Source organism: Anoplolepis gracilipes, chromosome 7 (assembly GCF_047496725.1).
Source record: "Anoplolepis gracilipes chromosome 7, ASM4749672v1, whole genome shotgun sequence".
NCBI lineage: Eukaryota > Metazoa > Arthropoda > Insecta > Hymenoptera > Formicidae > Anoplolepis > Anoplolepis gracilipes.
The window spans coordinates 5209246-5232808 of NC_132976.1; the positions used below are offsets into that span (position 1 = coordinate 5209246).

At 36.2% G+C, this 23563-nt stretch overlaps 2 protein-coding genes across 8 annotated transcripts in view; both read left to right on the forward strand.

Annotated features, from left to right (window-relative positions):
- The first annotated feature begins 85 nt into the window (after window positions 1-85).
- LOC140667603 (sodium-coupled monocarboxylate transporter 1) lies at window positions 86-8292 on the forward strand. Of its 4 annotated transcripts, XM_072895697.1 has the most exons (10): window positions 247-591; window positions 1041-1331; window positions 2186-2531; window positions 4277-4431; window positions 4871-5011; window positions 5079-5187; window positions 5617-5838; window positions 6045-6553; window positions 6937-7026; window positions 7890-8292. In XM_072895697.1, coding segments are annotated over exons 2-10 (1794 nt in total). In that variant the 5' UTR covers window positions 247-591; window positions 1041-1110; the 3' UTR covers window positions 7891-8292. The 4 variants fall into 4 exon arrangements, with proteins under 4 accessions (XP_072751797.1, XP_072751798.1, XP_072751796.1 ...); XM_072895696.1 differs by lacking the exon at window positions 247-591 and adding an exon at window positions 86-226 and having other exon boundaries at window positions 991-1331; window positions 6937-8292; XM_072895695.1 differs by having other exon boundaries at window positions 248-591; window positions 991-1331; window positions 6937-8292.
- A 1425-nt stretch (window positions 8293-9717) lies between these two features.
- LOC140667755 (uncharacterized) overlaps window positions 9718-23563 on the forward strand; it is a 65935-nt gene continuing 52089 nt past the window's right edge. For 2 of the 4 annotated variants that reach the window (XM_072895969.1, XM_072895972.1), the window contains exons 1-3: window positions 9718-10181; window positions 10599-10777; window positions 12687-15694. The gene's annotated coding sequence lies outside the window, so the exon portion shown is untranslated. The remainder of the gene's footprint in view (window positions 10182-10598; window positions 10778-12686; window positions 15695-23563) is intronic. The other 2 variants (XM_072895970.1, XM_072895971.1) reach the window with 2 other exon arrangements.

Genomic DNA, 23563 nt, shown 5'->3' on the forward strand with positions numbered 1-23563 from the left:
ATAATATATATCGAAGATATTTGTCCCTGAACGGATTTAATTAATTTTCAATTAGAAAATATCCGATAATGATAATAAAGCGAGTTTCTTCTTCGTATCTTTAATATTTCGATGGGACGTTATGCGGTCATCCTACTGCGTTATCGCGAAGGATATACGACCGACAAAAAATGGATAAAATTTTTTAGCAAATAAGTGGTTAATGATGTCAGCGAAATTAATTTTGGTAAGTGCAACGTAAAGACGCCTATTTAAGGATTCCTATTTACTGAACCTTGCGAGTCACAGCATTTTATCTACAGTGCCATAAATATGACATTGCACTGAGTATCAGCTTCAACATATAGTATCGCATTGCATGTTATCATTGTCAGTGAGTATGTAGATTTCGTCAAGTACTTTTCCAAATTCCTGCAAAGCTATTTTATTAGTTATATTTATATATATATATATATATACATGATCAAATCGTGGATACGTAAGCTGCATTTTTCGAAAATCCGGTATCTTAATACCGGAATAGTGCGTTCAAACATCAATTCATACCGTTTTATCGGACAAGTAGAAAGAAAATAATCGGAATATAGTAAAGTAAGTATAATTGGCAAAATGTAGCATATATTTACAAAAGGACGCGCGGAATTTAGAGAATAAAATTAAATTCTCTTATATAAATTTATTTCTATTTAAAAATAAAATAATTTCGTGTGTTAAGACGTTTCTCAACAAAAAGTTATTAAGAAAGAAAAAGGATAATAATACTAAATACTATTAATTGTAAATATTTAATATGAAACGCGATGCATGAAATACCATCAAACTACACGGATGTATAATATTTCGTGCAAACCGCGAGAGATGATTAAAAATACTCCTAGTTTAACGTAACTCGGTTCAGTTACCGTTTATATAATATTATGTATAGCGAAAGACCGGTAATTCATCTTACTTTCTACTTTGCAATAAGAATAAATATCCTCGATATTCCAGCACAAGTTTAAACGTAAAAGATAGTCTAACAACTTGGACGTGTATAATAGATCTGAAACATATCGCGGATATTCGAATCTCTGGACACATAGTTCATCAACGGGAATTAATAAATCTAGGATGATCACCAATGGCACTGAGTTATTTTTTGCGGGTCACGAATTGAAAGAACTTACCTTCGGATGGACCGACTACATCCTCTTCGGTGGTCTGCTGGGCATCAGCGTCCTCATCGGCATTTACTTTGGTTTCTTCAGCACGAAACAAGATAATACTACCGAGTATTTGCTCGGCGGCAAAACCATGTCGTTTCTTCCAATTAGCATGAGCCTCATTGCCAGGTGACTTAACACGTGTTTCACGCACTTTGTCGTTGTCAATAATGTCTTCATTAAGAGTAGGACAATCTGTTTAATTAGAGAAAAAATATAATTTTATTTAAGCTATATTCGCATATATTTTTTTAAAGTAAAATATTCACTATATATATAAAAATATAATATAATAGTATCTATACTAAACTAAATCATGTCAAATTTGAGAAAAGTTAAACTTAAAAATTGATTTTACACAAAATATCTTAAAATCGTTAGATATCCTTCTAATTACAGAATTATTTATTTAATTTAAACGATTATTAATTAATTACAGCAAAAGTGTGAAAATAGAAGATTGTTAAAAGCGAAGAACGTCTAAAATAAAAGTAAAACTTTGCTTTTGTTTTATAACGCTATTATAAAAGAATTGAGACCGAATAAACGTGGAAGATGCCCAAGAGCGTTTATTGGACTTACGTGCTTTCTTAGAGAAAAAAAGAGAAAGGGAGAGTTTCAAATAAAGATACAATAAAATGAAATATACTGATAAAATAAAATTTACTTAAGATTAATTAAAGAATAAAATTTTTCATTTAATTAATTCATTTGATTTTTAATTCATACGAGAAGTCTTCCAAATTTCCATGGTTAATTACTCTAAAGCTTTTGGTATCTTTTCGCAGAAGAAATTTTGTTGATAAATTGATTTTAAAGATGAAAAACAATGAATCTGTACTTAGAGATATCTAACAAGAGATTAATAGACTTAGGGTGATTACAGAAAGAACACCGTGTATAATTTAAAATTTAAACATCGTTTTGTTTTAAGAGCGTTGAAGAAGAAAATCCATTTCTAACGGAAATAAAATTTATTTCAGTCACATATCGGGAGTGTCTTTGCTCGGCGTACCCTCCGAAGTGTACCAGTACGGGACTCAATACGCAGCGTGCATTTTCACATCCTTCATCAGCTGTTTCCTAATCATATTCTTATATTTGCCGGTGTTTTACAAGCTACAGCTGACAAGTACTTTCGAATATTTGGAAATTAGATTCGCCAGGCCCGTCCGCATATTAGCATCCTTTCTCTACACCCTTTCACTGGTGGTTTATGTGCCACTGATAATCTACGTTCCGGCATTAGCCTTCTCGCAAGCAACGGGGCTGAATCTGCATTACGTTGCGCCAGTGATATGCATGGTGTGCATTTTCTACACAACTATCGTAAGTGAAGTAAATTTTATATATATATATATATATTTTTTTTTATAGTATTTTAATAATAAATTTTACTATATAAATTTTAAATCTCTTATGATACATGTTTGCTATCGAAAATTATAAAGTCTGTATTGTACTTTTTTAAGAGGAAAAAAAAAACGTTTATTGTAAATTTAAGAAGATTTTCTTAAGAACATTTGATGACACTCTGATATGTTTATGAGGTTTAATGATATTACATTTCATTCGATTACATTTGTAATACCAGATACTGTTATCGTTTATTAACATTTGCACGTGCTGCTTATTGAAATAGAGATTATAAGATTATAAAAATTGTAGAATGATCATGTCTTACTTATTGTTAGATTACTTAGATTAGCTGGAAGATCGTGAGAGCTCCGAAATAAAACATCCATGACGCGTCGTCTTGAAGCTGTGGCATTATCAGATATCGTAGTCTATTTAGACAAAACGTACAGCTGTGACAGTTAAATAAATGACTATTTAGAGTAGAATTATGTAAAGGTTTGCTGAGAATGCAACTGTGCTCTTATCATTTTCAAAAGTTGTTGGATTATTTATAACGCAGCATCGCGCGATGCGACAACAGGATAAAGATTGTATCGCCACGTCATTTGAATAAAATACACAAAAGCAATGACAAGATTTGACATCTATTTGCCTTTGTCTTTCGTTTGTTTAAACAATAGTACGCCAAATAGATATGCAGTAGATAGGTGGAGTGTTTACGCGCTAGAGACAAGTCCGATTTTGATAGAATAAATTAATGAAAATATATACACTAATAATGAAGAATATACTTTTTGCAAACATTTGATATAAATATTTTTCTAGAAATGCAGCCTAGATGACTCGATGGTGTCAATTGTGTTACAAGCTGCGCGTAAAACATTATAAAATTAATAAGGCAAAAATATTTTTCAAATACGCGATCATAGCTTTTACAATATATAATTAGGTTGTTGCAAATAAAATAGCCGTTTTTCATAATTTAAGATTAGATATGTGTTTGTAATTCAACTTTGTTTTTTGTTTATATCATAGCACTGCATCATTTGGTAAGTACATATCTCCTAAGTTATGCAAATGCATAACTTCACTTGTATTATACGATATATGTGTTTAAAAACTGAATTTCCTACATTATAGAAATCAGAAAAATTCGAATAATTTTTTTGTATGAGTTTAAATTCGATCATAATATGGCCGAGATAACGCGTAATAGAAATTCTGCTTCCGGCGAAGATATCGCGAATGACTAAACGAACCACTAAATTGGTTTCAAATTGACAGGAAAATTTTTTTAAAGAGATAACTTTAAAGAGATGATTAGAAAACTTTTTTCTCCAAATATTTCTATCGGAAAGGCATTGAAAGATTTGTATCGCGTTGAAACATATTGAAATAGATAAAAACTATTTTAATTAAGAAAATATGTATTAAATTTGCAATATAACCATTTCAATAAAAAAATAAAAAATCTGCAGCAACCTAATATATACGATATGATATTAATGAATCGATAAAGATTTATAAAATATACAAATCACGGTGCTCTATTGTATCGTCATTATGCAGTTGTGTGTTACGATATCTTCCCCCGGGTTTACGTTTCACCGACTCCCCAATCGTACCGTTTGATTCTCCGCACGTCGCGCCGTTTTGACTGACATTGATACCTTTATTGTATCGCGAGTAATCTCTCTTTGAAAAAAAACTTATAGGGAGGTTTGAAGGCTGTCGTATGGGCGGATACGGTTCAGATGACGGTGACTGTCGGAAGTCTCGTTGCCGTTCTGATTTTGGGAACTATCGCCGTGGGCGGCGTCGGCGCGACCTGGAGGATAGCCGAAGAAGGGGGTAGAATTGTGTTTTGGAAGTAAGAATTTTTTCTGTGTATATATTTTTATATATTACGATCTATATTAAAAAGACAAGAGCATTATTAGAAATGAAACAAGTGTTATGTGTTGTAAACTCGCGTGTTGCGTTGTCATTAAGAACCGTACATCAATGTCAATTAATTAAATTGTGTCGATTGCACGCATTAACGTAAACCAATTTCGAAATGTTACTCTGCACGTTTCAACCTTTCTAAATATTAAATTGCATTATATTATAGCTATACGTTGAGATAATTATGTGTAGTAACGTATGCGAGTCCGGTTTGTAAAATGCTAATTACGATTAATTCGAATAAAATTGACTTCAACATCTTTCTATTAATTGTAACATAATTACAAACATAATAAAAATATGAAATTTATACATAATTGAATCGAACTCCTGCTATAAATGATATTAATTCTCTTTTGCAGCATGAACGTCAGCCCTTTCGTCAGAAATTCATTTTGGGGTATGTCAGTAGGAATGACAATGACGTGGTTGGCATCGCTAGGAATTAGTCAAGTTTCTATGCAAAGATTTCTGGCAGTGCCTACTATTAAGGAAGCGCAAAAGTAAGTGTACGAGTTACCAGAATCTCGTGAGAAAAGTGACAATTGTTTTATACAGATATTTTCACAGGTCAATATGGTTCCTAGCTGTAGGCCTAGTAATCGTAAAATTTATCTCCGTTTTCACCGGCCTCACAATGTACGCAAGATATCATAAATGCGATCCCATAACTGCGCACGTAAGTTTCGAAATTTCTTAGCTTTTAACTTACTACCTGCTAAGCTTTCCGTTTTAAGAAGATATAAAAAATATTTGATAAAAATCACTTGAAGTTTTAAGAACACATTGCTTTTTTAAAATCATTTTTCTTGAGATGTTAATATTGTCCTTTGACATTTAAAAAATTTTTTTAGATAACATAAATAAATTTCGTAATAAAATGTTTTTTTTTTACATTTATTTCATAGAATAAATTTTCTTTATTACTATAAATTTACTATATTTATAAACCCTTTAGTTCGGCGTATCTTTTTTAGCCATATTTTTATATCGTATCTCGTGTAGAGATAAATTGCTCAATTAAAGTAAGATTAAAAAGTCGGACCGTTAAAGGATTAAATAAAAATGCCTCCCGTGAAGTCCAGTAAGGGAATTAACTTGTTTTCAGGTGGTAGCACGAAGCGACAAGATATTGCCCTATTACGTGCTAGATGTAGCCGCGGATGTTCCGGGACTTCCTGGCCTCTTTCTCGCTGGTCTAGTGAGCGCCGGTCTCTCGACAATGAGCGCCGGACTGAACACAGTCGCCGGCACGATTTACGAGGATTTCATCGATCGCTGGATGCCAGAGAGCAATGACAAAGAGACTAAAGCCGCCAACATTATGAAGGTACAAAGACAGAACATATTACGCGGATCCAAAATCAAAAAACAAAAGACTCTTTTCCTCTTCCGTTATATAATATTATTAAGCGCGATTCGTTAAATAAAAATAATCTCGATACCATGTACATGTCATAGCAAAAATTCAATCCTCTTATAAATAGACGATTTAAGTTAAGCAATGCATTCCATAATGGCTAATGTCATCTTCAGGTCACGGTGGTTATCTTAGGCATCCTGTGCGTGGGCATGGTGTTCGTCGTGGACCGTCTCGGCGACATCTTTCAGCTGTCCCTGACTGTGACCGGTATCACCGCCGGTGCGATGTTAGGTTTGTTCTCGCTGGGGATGCTGATTCCTTGGGCGACAACCAAGGGAGCAGTAGTCGGCGGACTGACCTCGATGATCACGATGATCTGGATTATTGTCGGGGCGCAATGGCATATGGCGAACCGTCGTCTCTATTACGAACCGCTACCGTCTACAACAGACGGTTGCTTGAACGTGCCTGGTCTGTTCAATCGCACGATTGCAACGACACAGAATCAGATTCCAGTCGAATCCGTGGAGGAGCCCTTCTTCATATACAGGATATCCTTTATGTACTACACATTATTGGGAGCTCTGATCGTCATAGTGATTGGCACGATAGTCAGCTTCATCTGCGGTGCTCCTGACTTGGGCGACGTCGATCGAGATCACTTTCCACCAATCATCACCAAGTATGTGTTCTTTGTTATGATTTCGAAGTATATGAAATATGAAACATAAAGGTATTTCTTTCTAACCATTTGATTGGATTCTATCATCATAGAAACTATTCTTTTTACTCTGATTTTATATACATGTGTGTTCTAGAATTGACGAAAAGTAAATATAGAGATAACATAAAAAAAAAAAAAAAAAAAAAATAGATTGATCTTTTCTGTTTATTTTGCTATCCTGTATAAAAATTATTGTGGTGTTAAAGATTTAAGTGAGATTCTGAAACTCAGCTTATTTTAAATATTTTAATATTTTAATATTTTTATCATTTATACATTTATATATTTATTTATTCATTCTCTGTTAATTTTTTATATGTATACTATTATATTATTTCCAGATTTATGCCACCAAAAAAATATATGGAAGTGTCATTGCATACGGTACCGACAGCGCTAGTAACCAATTCAGAGAAAGAGGAACTAAAATAGTAAAATATGTATATTTTATCCTCGCAAAACTCCTTTTTTCGGATATTATATAAGATTATTGCAACAAGAGAATATAAACGTACGCTTAAAAACATTTGAGAAAACATTATTCGATTGCAAACTCTGTGATCTCTAATAATATTACACATACTTCATAATTGAATTCATAAAATGTGTTAAATATTTTATCATAATGTAATTTTCGTTTAACGAACTCGGGTGAAAACTGTCTTACAATTAGAAAAAGGCTAGTTCAAATTTTTAATATCAACATTGCAAAAATATTTAGATATAGATATTAAAACTGTCCAAGAAATAAAGAAAGAGAGAGAGAGAGATAGAGAAAGAGAAAGAAAAAAAAGAGCTTTAATCAATAAATCCTTAATATCATAAATTATTGAAAGACAGCGATCGACAGGCAAACAGATGCATTTGCCTGGGGATAACTGTATCTAACTGGCTCGTTTAGAGTTGAAAGCACCCATTAGAACGTCGATGAGGGTGTCAAATTGACTAGATTATATATCTGCCCCACGCATCTCAATACAAACAAGTCTCTCCCATCTGATACATCTGGAGGAACGATGCCTATCGGATTAGAGCCGAATGTAAATGCCGCGAGAGTTTTTTGTCGAGTCATTCGTCGAGTCTCTCTTTAAAATCCGCGATGGATCGATCCTGCGTGAATGAATTTTTAAATTTTTGATCCATTTTTCGAGAACCGCGTAAAGTCATCGACTCAATCACGAGCGAGCTTGTCGTCACGAATCCGGGATGACGAAACGACGTATTTTTAGCAATGTTATTGAGATGCGATCTCTGTCAATTTTTAGGCAAAGAAGATTCTGAAACTATTCCGCAGGAACATTCCACATCCACGGCACAGAAACGACGCGTCCTATCTCGAACCGGCGACCGCATTCCACCGCAGAGCGTTTTATTTTATTGGACTGAAAGGTGTCAAATATAGGTGGAAGGGGGACCCATCTACTTACATACCGACACGCGAGCTTGAGAGAACCCTCCGTCTGTTCCCTCATCTGTTCCCCCCCTTCCCCTTCTTCTTTCTATTCGGTTTGATCTCAAAGTGTGAGTAAAATCCCAAAGTGAGGACCCGGTTCGCATTGTGACCGGGTGACAGATTTTTGACAGATTCTGTCTGATTTGGTGTCGAGTGACAGACCTGAGAGGCCCGATCGCGCACAGCCTCCTCGTGGTTGGCGCTGGTACTGCCCCTCTTTACACCGAGTATCTCTCGAAAGCGACGTTTGACTATGCTTTGCTTCGATAATCCTTCTCACATACTAATTAATTTTATATTTATAACAATGCGATAAAACTCTGAATACAAAAAATAAATTACATTTATATCAAAAACAAAAAAGACATAAGTAGTATTGAAAAATCTAAATTTAAAATTTTAAAGAGTTACGTAGATTTGTTGTCAATATTAATAATATTGATATATTTAAATAAATCAAATATGTGTGTTTTACGTAAAACGGTTACTTTAACTGATGCAAAAAATAGCTAAATTATTTTTTATTATTTGCTCCAATATTATTTGTATTCTTTTCATTACTTTTAAAATATGATTAAATGCAATCTACTTTTACATTTCTTTATTTATCTCTCTTTTTATTTATGGCTGGCCAAATTCTTTGATAGCTTTAAAAAGGATTTTTCGTCTGCGTTTTTATGTTATAGTTACCTATTCACAATCAGACTCTCGGTAAAAATGAATAGGTAGATAAATCAAAGACAAATTTCTAGGTTTCCGTAGCAGCTACTTACGATCAAAGTTGTCTGGTTGCTTCTATGAAGCTATGTGTGCAAAACTATCATAAAAGGCCAGGGGACTGCCACAGTATGGGATACGACTTATTTCGTCGACAATGCAAACGGTCAGGCGCTGGTATAAAGACGCATAATGCACCCCGCTAACGTGAAAATTATTCTGTCAAACATTCGGATGTCGGATTTACGCCGGCGTCCGTCTACGACACGCTTTTTCGGAGAGGACACGTCAATCGTCGCTGCTTTCGGCAGATGCCGAAAGGGTGCCCCGGTCAATGAGATGCCAATTCGCACGCATATTATTATAGGTAACATGAATGTTGTAAGCACCGTTACACGATGTTTAGTTTTTAAATAGTCAATTCGATTTATACATTTTCTGGTGAATGAGTAATATACTTCTACAGTATCCAAAATAATAATGACAAGTATTAAGTACACACTATATTATGTAGAAATAAAATGCAAAATTGAAGAAAAGAATAACTATGAACGGAGTATTTTGAAGTTGTCAAAATTCTACATGTTTTAAATTGATAAATTTATTTACTGAAAATATTATTTTTGAATTGAGATAAGCTGTATATTTTTATGCATAAGATAAGTTTAAATATCATAATAAGCATTTGCCGTCATATTTTTTTCAAAAGATATTTCGGACGAGTGCATAAAATAAAATTAAGAAATTCGAACGCTTTGTTTGAAAGAATTTCAGACTTTCCGTCTTCGATAGCTATTACTATTTTCGTTATAAAAACTGTAAAAAAATCGATAAAGTAGAGAATTATACGTACGACTTAAGGTTTTATTTCAAATGAAATGCAAATTGATAAGATTATCATAGAGGACGCTTTAAGTAGCTGATAGTCTCCCGAAAAAGACAGAGCTGTCTGCTCCGAATCGTCGTTTAAGAAACACGTGTTTTGAAATTAGTTTTTATAATAATGTGATATTATTTTATATAAGAAAATTTTTGTTCAGAATTATCAGCCTTCTTACAAAACTGTCGCACGACGAAACACGAACACAATAGCTTCGAGACGAGACGGAAAACTACAAAACAGCTCCCCATCTGTAGACACGCGGAATATTGTGACGTTTCTTCTCAGAGTGACATTCAATTTTCAAGCTAGTAACGTCTCGCGTGTCCTCGACCGCACGCACTGTATACGCGCTATAGCTATAGAATAGAGAATACGATATATATCCGTGCACATCCCCAATCTTCCCCTTTTCGTGCCATCGATGCAGCTACTCTAGACGGGCAGCCGGGGTAAATGCTTTCGGAGTAAATACAAACAAACAACAATCGACCTCCGTTTCTGCCCACGAGATCGGCGAGATGGGCGAACAGAAGGTATGTATAATCGTATGTAGTATGGTATGTATATCGTACGAGGATGATCACCTGACAGTTCTAATTTTGTCATTCAAGTTTGAATTTCGTTCAAGAGTCGAATCTTTTGTTACTTTATTGTTCTATTTTCTCTTAACAAAATCTAAATAAAAGTTTGCGTATAAAAAACAGATTATATAAAATGTAGATTTTAAATAAGAAAATTGTTTCAGAAAAAATTGTTTCGAAAGTTCAATTCACAATCGAAAAACGATTTTTTACTTGAGGAAATTTTCCACAAAAATATAAGTTATTTTTCGAAAGTTTTTTTTGCTCAAAAGAGAAAATAGTGTTTATTGCATATCTTTTTTTTTTTTTTTTTTTTTTTTTTTTTACGTTATCACTTTTCTCACTCTTTTTCTCATAATTCATTCAAAGAATAACATGTTTGGATTCCAAAAAAGGAGTTGACTGTCCCTGCTTGAATGCATTATACAACCCGACTAGTCTGTGAATATGAAAACATACCCAAACACGCGTTCGGAGAAAGAGCCGGCATGTATATGTGACGGACCAAATCGCACAAAGAAAACAGGCCAAATATAACTGCATAAAAGGTTTGTCATGGAATAAAATATTCATTTTGAAAGTATTATTAAACGCAGTAATCCTCAGACTTTCCAATACATCTTGTGATTTTTATTTCTCCAGTGTCTACATTTGTGATTTCTTTTTAACTACAATATGATTCCGAATTTTTCAAGCTTATGTAAAGTTTTTTTATGTCATTCTTTTAATGTATTTCTTCTATCAAAATTATTTTCTGCTTAATAGACAATGCACTAGAAAATTAAATGTACATTATAAACAAACAAAAACTAAACAAGAAATTATAAAGATTCGAAATTTTCGTCATATTAATGTGAAGAAGATATTTCGCAAAGTATTTCATAAAGTACCGATTTGCGAGTAGTATATATATTCTTTTGTTTTCAAAATACACTTGTATAATATTGTAAAAAGTTTCCCGATTATTTTAAAATTTTTTTATATGTATTTTTATACTTCTTTGTAATGTCAAGTTCTTTGTAATGTTAACTTTGGTAAGTTTAAAATTAACGGTATATAAAAATATAACATCTTTAACTGTCTGATAAAATTATATAGAGAATGCAAATAATTTTGAATAATTTATGTCGGAAATTTTATTTTTTTTCTATCACATATTATCTTTTATCTCCCACTGTGCGATTTTGTATTTTTAATTGGCTGTTTGAGAGGTATATAAAATTGGACGAGATGAAAAGCGAATTCGTTCGTTCCTAATTCAATGCATAGTATATAAATGCATATGGCATCCTGTTGACATAGCTATATACTCGGGAAAAGAGGAGGAATATATATATGCATCCTTGTAGCAAGATATACACTGTACAAAGAAAGTTAGGATATACACGCTGCCTGGCTTCGGACCTATCTCTCTCTTCTTCTCTGTAGCGTAAAAAAGGATACTTTTATTCTTTTGCAATACATCTGTACAGTTTGTCTTAAAAGCAAGATGCATTTTTCCGAATATAGTCACATTAAAAAAATAATTTTAAAAAATGGGTTTTTTCCAATGCTTTTGATTATCGAAACAATAGGAAATTAATTAAGGCCCGATTGAGACTTAAACATGTGTCTATCTTTAGCTTTCTTTCTAAATGAATAAAGACAGCTATATATTTAAGTCTCGCTTAAAGCCAAAATAATATTGATGCAATCGGGCCTTAATCTTATCAATTTAAATTTCGAATTTTATTTCAAATTTTATCTTAACAGAAATTCAATATCTAAAACTTGAGTTTAATCTATAATACCTACTTAACGTTTTACAAGTATTAGCGAAAAATGAATTAAATTTTATTCCAAGTTGTATTCAAAAGAAAAAGTTAAAAAATACGCAAAGAAATTATATATTGAAACATCCTATACGTATCGTGTTGTTATGAAAGGCAGACGTTATCGCACAACTATATATGACATATAGATCTTTTCAAGATACTTCTTTACAATGAATATCATCTTAAAGATATAGAAACTAAGTTTAATAGAAATTTCTAGGAAAGCCAATCTTATTGGATAGAACAAACACTTAGTTTTTATTGCGAATTATATAAAATATATAAAAGAAATTTTAAACGAATAAGATCGAAACGAACAATTCATATTATATAGACATACCTCTACAAGCACACATGTTTAAAAGATATTTATACGAAAGCCATAGAATGTTAAAACATATTTTAATATCCTGTGAATGTTTTATAAACATTTTTGGAACATGTGTGTTGTGGGTCACTATTGCAATTATCTGACAAAGAAGGAGAGTGAGAGAGAAAAAGAGAATTACAACAATTATATATTATAAAAATATATATATAAGAATAAGAAAAAAAAGAGAATTTTTAATCTAATTTCGTAGAGAATAAGACAAATAAAATAACAGCTTAATTATGTTGTTTAATTGTGATTTCCATTTTCTAGGGTTTGTTATCTCTAGGACGTCTCTGATACTAAACTAATACGTGTGTTCTCTCGCGCATCATTATACTTGTGACCGCGTCAACCGTCGATGTCAATAGCGGACGCGCAGAATCACGCGTTCGCGAGGTATCTGGAATTTCCGGGACTTCCGCCAAACACACAGCGGCGCGCACATATCGGGAAGCAGGAGAGAGGAACAAAAACACAGCAAAGTCCCTGGACGCCGCGCACGGGCTTTTGGCCTGACCTCGCTTTGCCACCAATTAGCATCTCCCTTAATGACGATCTCCGAGCGTACACGCGCGCTCGTGTGACGTTCAACACGTTGATGCATACGCATACACACACGAGCTTCGCCCGTCGACCCGCACACGTACGACGCGAGACGAAAGGGAGACACGGTGCGAGAGAGATCCATAAAAAAAAAAAATCCTTCGTTCCCCACCGTCCCCATGGTTGCCCCCACTATCTCGCGATCTCGCCCTCCACCAAACTCATAATGAATGCAACGTGCGTACCCCTACGGTTCCCCCTCTCACGTGTCGCGCTTCCCCTACTCGCTCGGCTGCCGTGAAAGATCTTTATTTTGATCGTCGACCGATTAACGGCCACCGAGAGCGGACTCTCCACGCCTTCGCCACGTCCGTTCGACCAATCGGCTCATGTGCCGCCAGCCATTTTGGTCCATGCGGAGGCTGCGCGCACGTGCATCGTCCTTCACCTCCCTTCGCCCTTGTGGCTCGCCGCGAAGGGTGTTGCCTCGCAGATGTGTGCTCTATCATATATCCGTATGTGTATGTAAAATGCGCGCTCGCGCGCGCGCACGCGTTTGTTCATCGAGGCAGAGTATTTCCATTAGAGAACAGGAGCCGCGCGAGGAAGCTGCGCTCGCTGTATCCTTCATCCGCGGGTAACAAACGCGTTGTCAACATTTCGTGCGGAAACCGAGAATAGCATGGTATACTATACGTAAAATCATCATCCAAAATTGAAGCATGGCAAATTTCCGTTCGCCGATATAATTGCGATCGAAAGGGCGAAGATTATATGGAAAAATTTCGTAGCCGCCTTTGATTCATTCGAAAAATAACATAATATAAAAATAACGAAATATTGTCTTCTCTTTCTCTCTCTCTCTCTCTCTCTCTGTTTCATCTCGCGGAGAACGAGCCAGATAGAGTCAGGATTTTCTCTTGTCGCGTACGTCCCGTTGAGCATAGACAGTTACAACGACCGTCGTTAAATTTTTAACAACAAACGACAGGGAAGGGGGTGGCAGGAAGAAAAAAAAAAGGGCAAGAGGGCAAGTTAAGAGCGCGCCCTCCGTTTTCACATCAGCGTCCTTCTTTCTTCTCGTATACGTCAAACATGTTTCTTCGTTTACGTGCGAGGGTACCGTGTTCACGGAGATATGCGTGTGTGTTCCATCGTGATAGAATCCACGGGGATGGGAAGAGAAGGACGAGTGAACCGGGAGATTGCGCAGTCTCCTCTATTCTCCTCTCGCGCGTATGTATCATCGAGGTAGAGCTTATTTATAACGATAGTAGAGAATAAGAGGGGGGAGGGGGAGGGGAGAGGGAGAGAGAAAGAGAGAGACAGGAGGAGGAAAAGCGAAGAGACCGATCTTGCGAACCTCGCTGCTTCTCCGTCTTCTTCCCGCTATACCAATTCGCTCGCAACGTATCCAACGATACCACGGTTAGGTGGTGGGATATTTTCCCGGGGAGATGGTAACAGAGGGAGTGCATCAAAAGGCAGGACGATCCGGGACCTCCGCGTGTCGCGACACCGACGCGAACCCCCACCCCACCCCCACGTGCATGTCAGTAGGCAACAGTTTTTCATCGGTGTGGGTGAACCTCCCCGCCGCATCATTATACAGATACAGACACGTGAGCCCATCCTCCACATATCGCGAGGAGGTAGGCCGCCGACAGAGAGGGAGGAGTGGTATCGAGGGCAGGACGATCCACGACTACTACATACGAGCGCTATTGTCAGGAATTGCCGTGCGTGCTCCAGAAGCGAGACGAATCTCGTTTGTGTGAGTAATCCTACCTTTCTCCTCCACCCCACTCCCGTCATCGCCCTTTCTCCGCGCATACAGTTCGCGCCCATAGTTCGCGCGCTCCTGCTTGTCCCCCTCTCCTCCCCCTCCCCTCCTTCCTTCTTCTCCTCCCTTCCCCACTCTCTTTCCCCATCCTCTCTCCGACTGCTCGTGACGCCGTGTATCTCTCGACATCACGGATACAAGCAGACGCGCGACGGCAGCGTCCCCGGAGCGGAGCGTGCGGGTTCACGGGGAGACGCAGATCGGTAGGCATTTCTCGTGGACAGTAGTGGGGAAAAGCGTGAAACCGCGGCGGGATCTCGAGAGGAAGGGGATCGCACGATTCGCAGGATTCACGTCGTGAGCACCACCAAACGGCGGTACCACGAAGCACACGGCGTCGTCGCCCTGCCATCGCCGAGGATCGACGCCGAGGGTCGACGGCGTTGAGAGAGCAGCACCCGGGTCGGAACGCTCGCTCGCGCGCGGAACAGACGTTACGCGAGTCCAGGTTGACGGCGACACGTTTACCGTCCCGCGACACGGCAGATCAACCATTTACGAAGTGAGTAATCATGTACTGGTAGTAGTCTCTTCTCCGGCGTCGGATTCTGAGTCGTCCGCGAGGAACGCGATAATAACAAACTCGTGTCACCGTCATCGTCGTCGTCAATCACGAGGTACATCGCGAAAGTACTCGCGGAGTCCTGACACTTTCGGAGTGACACGCGCCGTTTCATTGAAATGATTCGCGAGTGACGACTTTACGAGAAAGAACAAGGAAGAACAAGGAAGAAGACTATAAAGTGGACGGTAGCAGTCGCACGTGGCGGTGACAGGACGATAACGGGACAAAGAGATCTTGAAAGAAAGCGTCTTCGCGTCTCCAAAACGTCCAAGGATATCATCCCCAACCGGCACGGGGCAACGAGGCGTCGAGAATACGTCAGGAAAGGTAAGTAAAAACTCGTCAGAGGATTATATGTAAACAGTAAACTGAATAAACACGAAGTGGATTTTGAATATTTTGACGCTTCGTGAAAAAATCGAAAGAGAATCTTTCGATATTTTGACATCTCTTTTTCCCGCGCTACGATTGCATATGTGCATTTTTATATATGTTTATGTTTATGTAAATTCATATATATTAAAGCATTCTGGTCCCTCATCAAGGGATAGTCAAGATTGTCGAGATGAGAGCTTTATATTATCGCAAAATATGTGTGCGACGCATTTTCTTGTAATTTGTTTGTATAAATTCTTTACATTCTTTATGTCCGATTTCAAGATTGAATCATGTTACTCGAAAATTTACCCGTGTGTCATTCAATTATAAAAATATTGATACGTTACTTAACGATAATAAATGTGTTGAAACAACATTTTTATTTTAATCTGCGGTTGTTACCAAAACTTGCGTTGCACACCATTGCATGTAAATTAATACTGAATATAATTGAACGTAATTATTGCATGTTTGAAAAATATAAAGTATACGTTAATGCTGTACAGATATTTAGGCGGTAAAAACAGCATCGTAAATATTAATTGAAACTGCGTTATGTTTTATGTAAAAACTGCATATGTCTTACGTAAGAACTTTTATACAATATCATCTGAAAATCTCTCAAGATCTGTCTAGACGTCAAGAGTAACATGATAATTAATTTTTCTAATTATATGAATGAATTGATAAACGTCAATTTTGATCAGTGAAGAATGCCCAACAAAGTTCAACAAAATATACGTGCTTTGACTTTATCTTATTAATTTCTGAGGCTTTCCTGAATCACAACATGATCGAATACTTTTTATATTTAGTCAAACTGATTGAATTGTTCTCGCGCATATTATAAATGTAGGAGAACTTGTAGATGATATTATAATTTAAATTTTATAACTTGGTTTTAGTGTGATATTGATAACACAAATCTCATAAATAACGTAAACAATGAAGTTTAACGAAACACGACTTTTGTTTAATAACATCGTCATGTACGATGTGATTTCAATCGTCTACACATATGAAATTCGAATCTTGTATATAGTATATTTATCAGTGTGTTATGTAAAATGTAAGTTTTATTTTTGTATATATATTCTTCTCATATTGAGCCGTCGGTAGCCTAAGGAAAAGAGATAAAATATATTTATATACACATTCTCTCTCTCGGAGAGAAAAACAGAAAAAAATTTATTTCATTTCACACAATTCGCAATTATGTAAATTAACGAATCAGATCGTTGACCTTTACATTTACGAGATTTTCTGTAAAATATCTTTATTCTACAACTATTGGAAATAGTTTCAATTAATATATTTTGTCATCGATTGCCGATGATAAAATGATATCAAGCATGCAAAATTATTTATACACTCTACACTCTACACATATGCTTAAAAATTAACGACGCTTTAAATTAAGGCGTAAAAAACAAAGTTTATCGATGCAGTGTGTTAAGAAATAGCTGAAGAAGCCACTGTGAAAATTCGTGGGCTATTCTCGAATTAGATTTTGGTCGAAACGCTGACGATTATCCCGACACGCCCTCCGATCGTTTGATTCACGGAGAAACCTGGACCCTCCTCCGCTAATAGTGAAACGAGTGAAATTTTGATGTTTGACGTTTGTCTAGGGGCTGTAAATTTTCCCATATAATATGAGGTCAATGTCCTCATCGTGACATTTCTTGACTTCTTGTGTTACGCATCGCGTATAATATAAAGGAGAAAGCAATATTGCATTTTTTTTTTTTAGTAACTCTTGCTCTTCCGTCATTTGTGATATGCAAATGCATGTTGTAATGTAGATAATTAAAGATAAATCTTTTATAAATCTATTTTATTAATAATACATTATAATAATGCAATAATTTACATCCGGTATATACACAGAAAAAAAGTAAGTGTCAAATCAAAATTTATATATTCATATGATCGCGTTCATTGTTTCATATATATATACGCATACAATTTATAATCTTCTTAGAAGAATTTAAAACTCTTAAATTTTAACAATATTATAATCTTATTTCAATATTATTATTGTGATTTCAAAAATAAAATAATTATTTTAATTCTAAGAATATTATAATCTTCGATTTGAACATGTGTTATTTTCTATTCAACATTTTTTCCTCTCCATTCAAAAAAATTATTCTTAAATAACAAGAATATATTTTTCTTGGTTGAATTCTATCTGTCTTCATCCAAGCAAATTTTCTTTGTTTAACGCAATATAATCTTATTTCAAGATTTACATTTTGAAACTAAAGATATTGTCAAAATAAAAATATTCTTTTTTTCTGTGTAATAACAAAGACAAAATAATGTTGAAAAACTATTGAATTATTTTGTAAAATGATAACTTTCTTGAAAATAACATTAATGTTATATAAGAATTCGCGATTTTTGATGAAAATCCTATAGGGTCCCGTGGAAAATTACTACAACTAATCAGCTCATTTTTAAACGCACATGGAAGCAGGAAAAATAAAAAATCTTTTAATAAAAGATATTTGATAGTTTTATTATATATAGAGATCTAAAGACAATCGGAGTTTTTTTATCATTTAATAAAGGTTATTATAAATGAATATAAATGATATCAAATATCTACAATCTTAATGATACATATATATGCGAACAGCACAAAACAGTAAAAGAATTGACCAGAGCGTGTAAGAAAAGCGTTGAATAACATTTCAAAAGAAATGTTACGTAAAGTTTTTTTAGTTTTCAAAAGAGATTTGATTTTTGTTTTGATGATGCGCGCATTTCAAATATATATCATTAAGATTGTTGTTGTAAGATTTCTATAAACGTTTATTAAATGATAAAAATATCTGCGATCTTTAGAAGATATTTTATCGCTCTCTATGTGCGTTTAAAAATGACAGTTGATTAGTTTAGCAACTTCTCTGTAGAAGTTTATCGAGAATTTCTTATCAAAATGAGATGCGAGCGTTGCGTACAGAGAGAACGGCTCACAGAAGTATATATTGAAACGATGGAAGCGCATATAATCTTGACAATAATCTTAAGTTGAACGATGGTTATGGATAAGTAGATCGGCTTAAAATTTCAAATTGCGGCTTCATCAAACCGCATGAAAGACCGCAAAAGCATGTGCGTGCGTAATTTCGCGGTCATTATTCGCGCGACGACTGAAATCGGCGGCGTAACGGTTGATGGTGGATGCGAGTCTTTTTCCGCGTCGCGCTTATGAATCCTCGATCGACCGCGCGTATGTACATACGTCTCTGATAAATGAAGTCGCGGAAATCGGCCGCTCCGAAAGAAAGCGGACGCGACGAGGAGAGCGGCTTCTTGCGTAAGGAAGACACGGCGAAGAAAAGGGGGATATGCCATGCCGGCGCGGCGTCTTTTCGCGCGTATCACGCTCGTGAGTGAGGCCAGTCCGGTAGCCAGTCGCATGCTCGTTCTGTTAATTGTCGCCAATTAACGAGGTACACCTCTCGAGCCGGCGTCTCATCTCTCGCTTTACCGGCCACCTCCTTATCGGCTCTATTCAGGATCGCCACCGCCGTCTTTTCTCTCCCGCCGGCTCGTACACCCTGACGAGCAGCGGTAAACCATCGTTCGCGCTTTTGTCGGCATATACGCCACGTCATCCCCGCTAATCGTCACGAAAAGTACGCCGCGTTTATACGACGTCCTCACGACGAGATAAAGACCGCTACCGGCCGCGCGAGAGAGTAAAACGCACCGCGCGAGCATCAATCTTTGTACCGATTTCTTTGGCCGAGCGAGCGTTCTAGCCGCTCGGCGGGATCGGTAATACGAGTTTAGTTACCTATCACATCGGGATTCCGGCACCGAAATCGCCGCTCGTTAGCGAAGTACATTCGCGCTCACCGAGTACCTTCGTCGAGGAGCGACTCTGTAAGCGAAGAGAGCGCGAGAGAGACTTTTTTTTTTCCCCAAGCGTTCGCCAGCTTATTTTCAGTTTTGTGCGCGGGCGCGAAATTAACTCCTTCCGGCGAGAACGATGGTTATTAATAGCCTTAACCGGCCACGATATTCTGAATGAATGTACTTGAGAGATTTTAAATTGTCATTAATCAAAAGTTTTAGCGACTGACTTTTAGCAGATGACTTTTTAGCAAGTTAACTTAATTGGTTTTTTTTTTTTTTCTTAATGAGCAACGTCGTATGTAGTCTTAATTGCTGAGCTTGATACATTCGAATCCAGAAACTAAAAGTTATATAGGTAGAAAATTTTTTGTTTGTGCTGAGTATTTTAATGTTTAAATTGATGACGTTGTGTTAATGAAACTTACATACATCTATCGTAGGGCTGCCATATCGAGTCATGAGCCGACTGGGACAAGGATGAAGACAGGGGGGGGGGGGAGTCAATAATATATATATATATATATATTCTTTATTTCTTTTTTCAATATAAAGAAAAACATATTTTTTACTTTTTTCTCAATATGAACATAAATATACTCTTCTCAACATAAAAATGTTTTCTTAACATTTATAATTGTCGATAAGTAAACGAACAAAATAAAAAAACCACAAAATTTACTTTTACATTACAATATTTATTTTTTTCAAAATATATAGACTCTACATATATTTTATTATTCTATATTATAGAGCAATGTCTATTTTTTCTATTATGATTTTATTTTTGTGGCGTAACATTGATATTTTTAATAATAAATATTCAGAAATAAAGCGGTACATGTCGTAAAGTTAAAATGAGATATAATTTAATAGTTTAGCGGGTTGACCGGGACATTTAGTGGCTCGACCGGGACTTGTTCTTTAAACCGGGACATGTCCCGGTGTACCGGGACGTATGGCAGCCCTAATCCATCGAAGAATTAACCAGAACAATAAATATCAATTAGAAACTAATAGGCTTTAATTGCTATTAGATGACGTATTTGATGGATTATAATCGCTCTTCTCTTTCGAACTAATGTTCCACGTTTATAATCGATGTATGAAAATCTCAATAGTTCAGCATATAGTCATCACGCATGCCAGAAATGCGGATATATATTTTAGAGATATTATTGGAAACATATTTTCTCTTGAAATATGTATATAATTAATAACATATACATATAATTAACATAACTAGAATGAAAATCACAACAGTCTGGATTATATTTAGTTTGGAGTAGCAAAATAACGAAAAAGCAATCGATTTAAGGCATTAAGGTTTCGATAATTACTCCTTTCAATGTCCCGACAGAGCCGTCGGACATCGTCGCCTCCGCTTCACTTTCACTCGCGTCGCGTTCCCGCAAGGTTCTCGCGAAGCGAAGTGGTATCAGCGTCATCCTCGTCCCGTAGTGATTCTCGTGGTGCCCTTTTTCTCACAAGTCATCTCCGTAGGTGCCGCGCGAAGTTTTCATGGCGAGAAGTGGCCGACTACCCGGGGGGTTGGCGATATACGTGTCCCGATCCGGGCTCGACCGAACGGGCTGACGGACAAACGCACAATGAGAACGTGGAATGCCCCGCAGAGCCAGACATGAAGACGTCACTCAGAAATGGTAACGGCCAGAACATAGGGTCAGACCTCAGACCCGATCTGGCCGTTTCGAAGCTGGCTCCGTGCAGCACCAGCTGCGTTTTCTCGTCAAGTGAGTCAGCGCCGATTCGTGTCGTTCATCCGTCGCGTCGGAGAATCGTCTTCGAAATGAAATTCCTTCCGCGGATGTCTTTATCGGTATCGTCGAGTTCATACAGTTGGTGCGCGATTAGAAATTGTCAAAATTCACACGCGGTTCATTGTAAACAGACAGAGAAATAAACCGTTTCAGAATCGAATCCTCTTAAACGGATGACGACAAAAATTATCACAAATGATATAATGAATGTTTATTGTATACTGACAGTGCAATAAAGTAAAAAAGAAAAATATAAAGCTTAATGAAAATAGAGAGGGAAGCTAAAATGGAGAATTAGTATAGTTATAGTAGAGAAATCAAAGTAAAATATTATTGAAGAAGTATATTTCTCTATATATAGAATGTCTCAAGTTGCTGAAACTAATCAGCTATCATTTTAAAAACAGGAAAATATCTTTTAATATTTAGAGAGTATTTGACAGTTTTATTTATATATAGACTAAAACAATCGGAGACATTCTTATTATTTAATAAAAGTTCATAAAAGATGCCAAATATTGACAATTTTGATATATATTTTTGAACAACCTAAAAATAATTAATTATTAAATTTTATTATCATCGAAGATAGAAGTTATTATAATCACAATAAATAGCAAGAAGCAAAGATATGATAAATCAGAAAGGAAATTAGAAAGATAAATTAAAAAAGAAAATTGCTTCGTCGAAAAAATCTTTTGTGCTTTTTTATGCTCCTGTAATATTTATCATAAAATTTTCGAGATGTACACCAAATGATTCGTAATCGGATGTAACGAATATTCACTGAACAATGTGCAGATTTGCGCTTAACAATCAGTTAACGATTCCGGGAATATTCGTCTGGAATATAAAGCAGAATCTGTCAAATTTTTTCGGAAATTCGACGGCGAGCCCGGCAGGACACGACGATTAACGCCAGGGAGGCGAGGTATAAATCTTACGCAATTTAAGCTCGAGCTTCGCGCGACTGACAATGAATGGCGAAGCGCCATTTCAGCGCTTCGTTGGCTTGTAATGCGGTCGTAAATTAAGTCTCGCGCCGATTGGTCCATGTCCACGTCCCATGATTTACAAGCGACGACACATCCCCACGTACGCGTCCAGGAAATTCGAGATCGCTCGCGTTGATCATCCATCGTTCTTGTGACATAAGCGTTTGCTCGAGCGAAATTTCGCAACGCCTTAAAAAAAAAGGCTTCGCGTAAGACCTATTGCGTTTACTCGTCCGAGATACCCAGCGAAACTTTATCACGATCATACCCGTTAAATGCTCTTGCTTCATCTAATCGCAATCATTTATATTTCGCGATAAAAGCATACAGTTCATGAAATATAATGTGTTGTACAATATCGTCGATGCGACTCACGCTTAATCTATCTTCTATTATTGCATTGACATAAGAATTTTCAGCAGAATTTTAACATGTCTGCTTGATTACTAATATGTTTTAAAAATTAAACTTAATTTGGAATATTGAATATACGTACTATCATGCAGAATACTCGATAAAGCTGCTACTCTTTAACTGCGGTTACAACATAATTTGATAAGTTGACGTTAGCTTCAACAAAGTATTGGTTACTAGATTAGCACAGTGTTTGTCTTGTATAGGCATTAGACTTTATAATACTTGACAAACTTCGAAACGTGCGACTACATAAATAAGCGTGCATTCACATGCCTCTATATATGTTTACTCGCTGATTTAGGCTGTCAATACGAAATAGTTAATATGTGCCAAATTTTCTTATTTCTTAAAAGGATCCTCAACGATCCTCAGGATTTCACGTGTGGTTAAAAAAAATCTGTTTCATGACAACCACGTCATTTGAGCTCTTTTTCTTAGTCGGGAAGCTTGCAAATACTTCTGAGTCGATTATTTAAATAATTGCCGAACAGACAAAATAAAATGGCGATTATCCTTGTTCTGGCGTCTAGAAATGTAACTACAAACTATTGGCTCGAACCACAGTTCATACACAATACACGTCTTTCCTGTAACCACAACAGAGACTTCCTGGAGCGAAATAACCCGCTTCATTGTCACTTCGAAAAACCATCAGACCATTGGGGTTCTCTTGATGACGGATGCTCTGAATTTTTAGTTTTCCACATTTTATGCCATACTTTTTTTTTCTTCTTTCACCGACGTCATCAATTAGT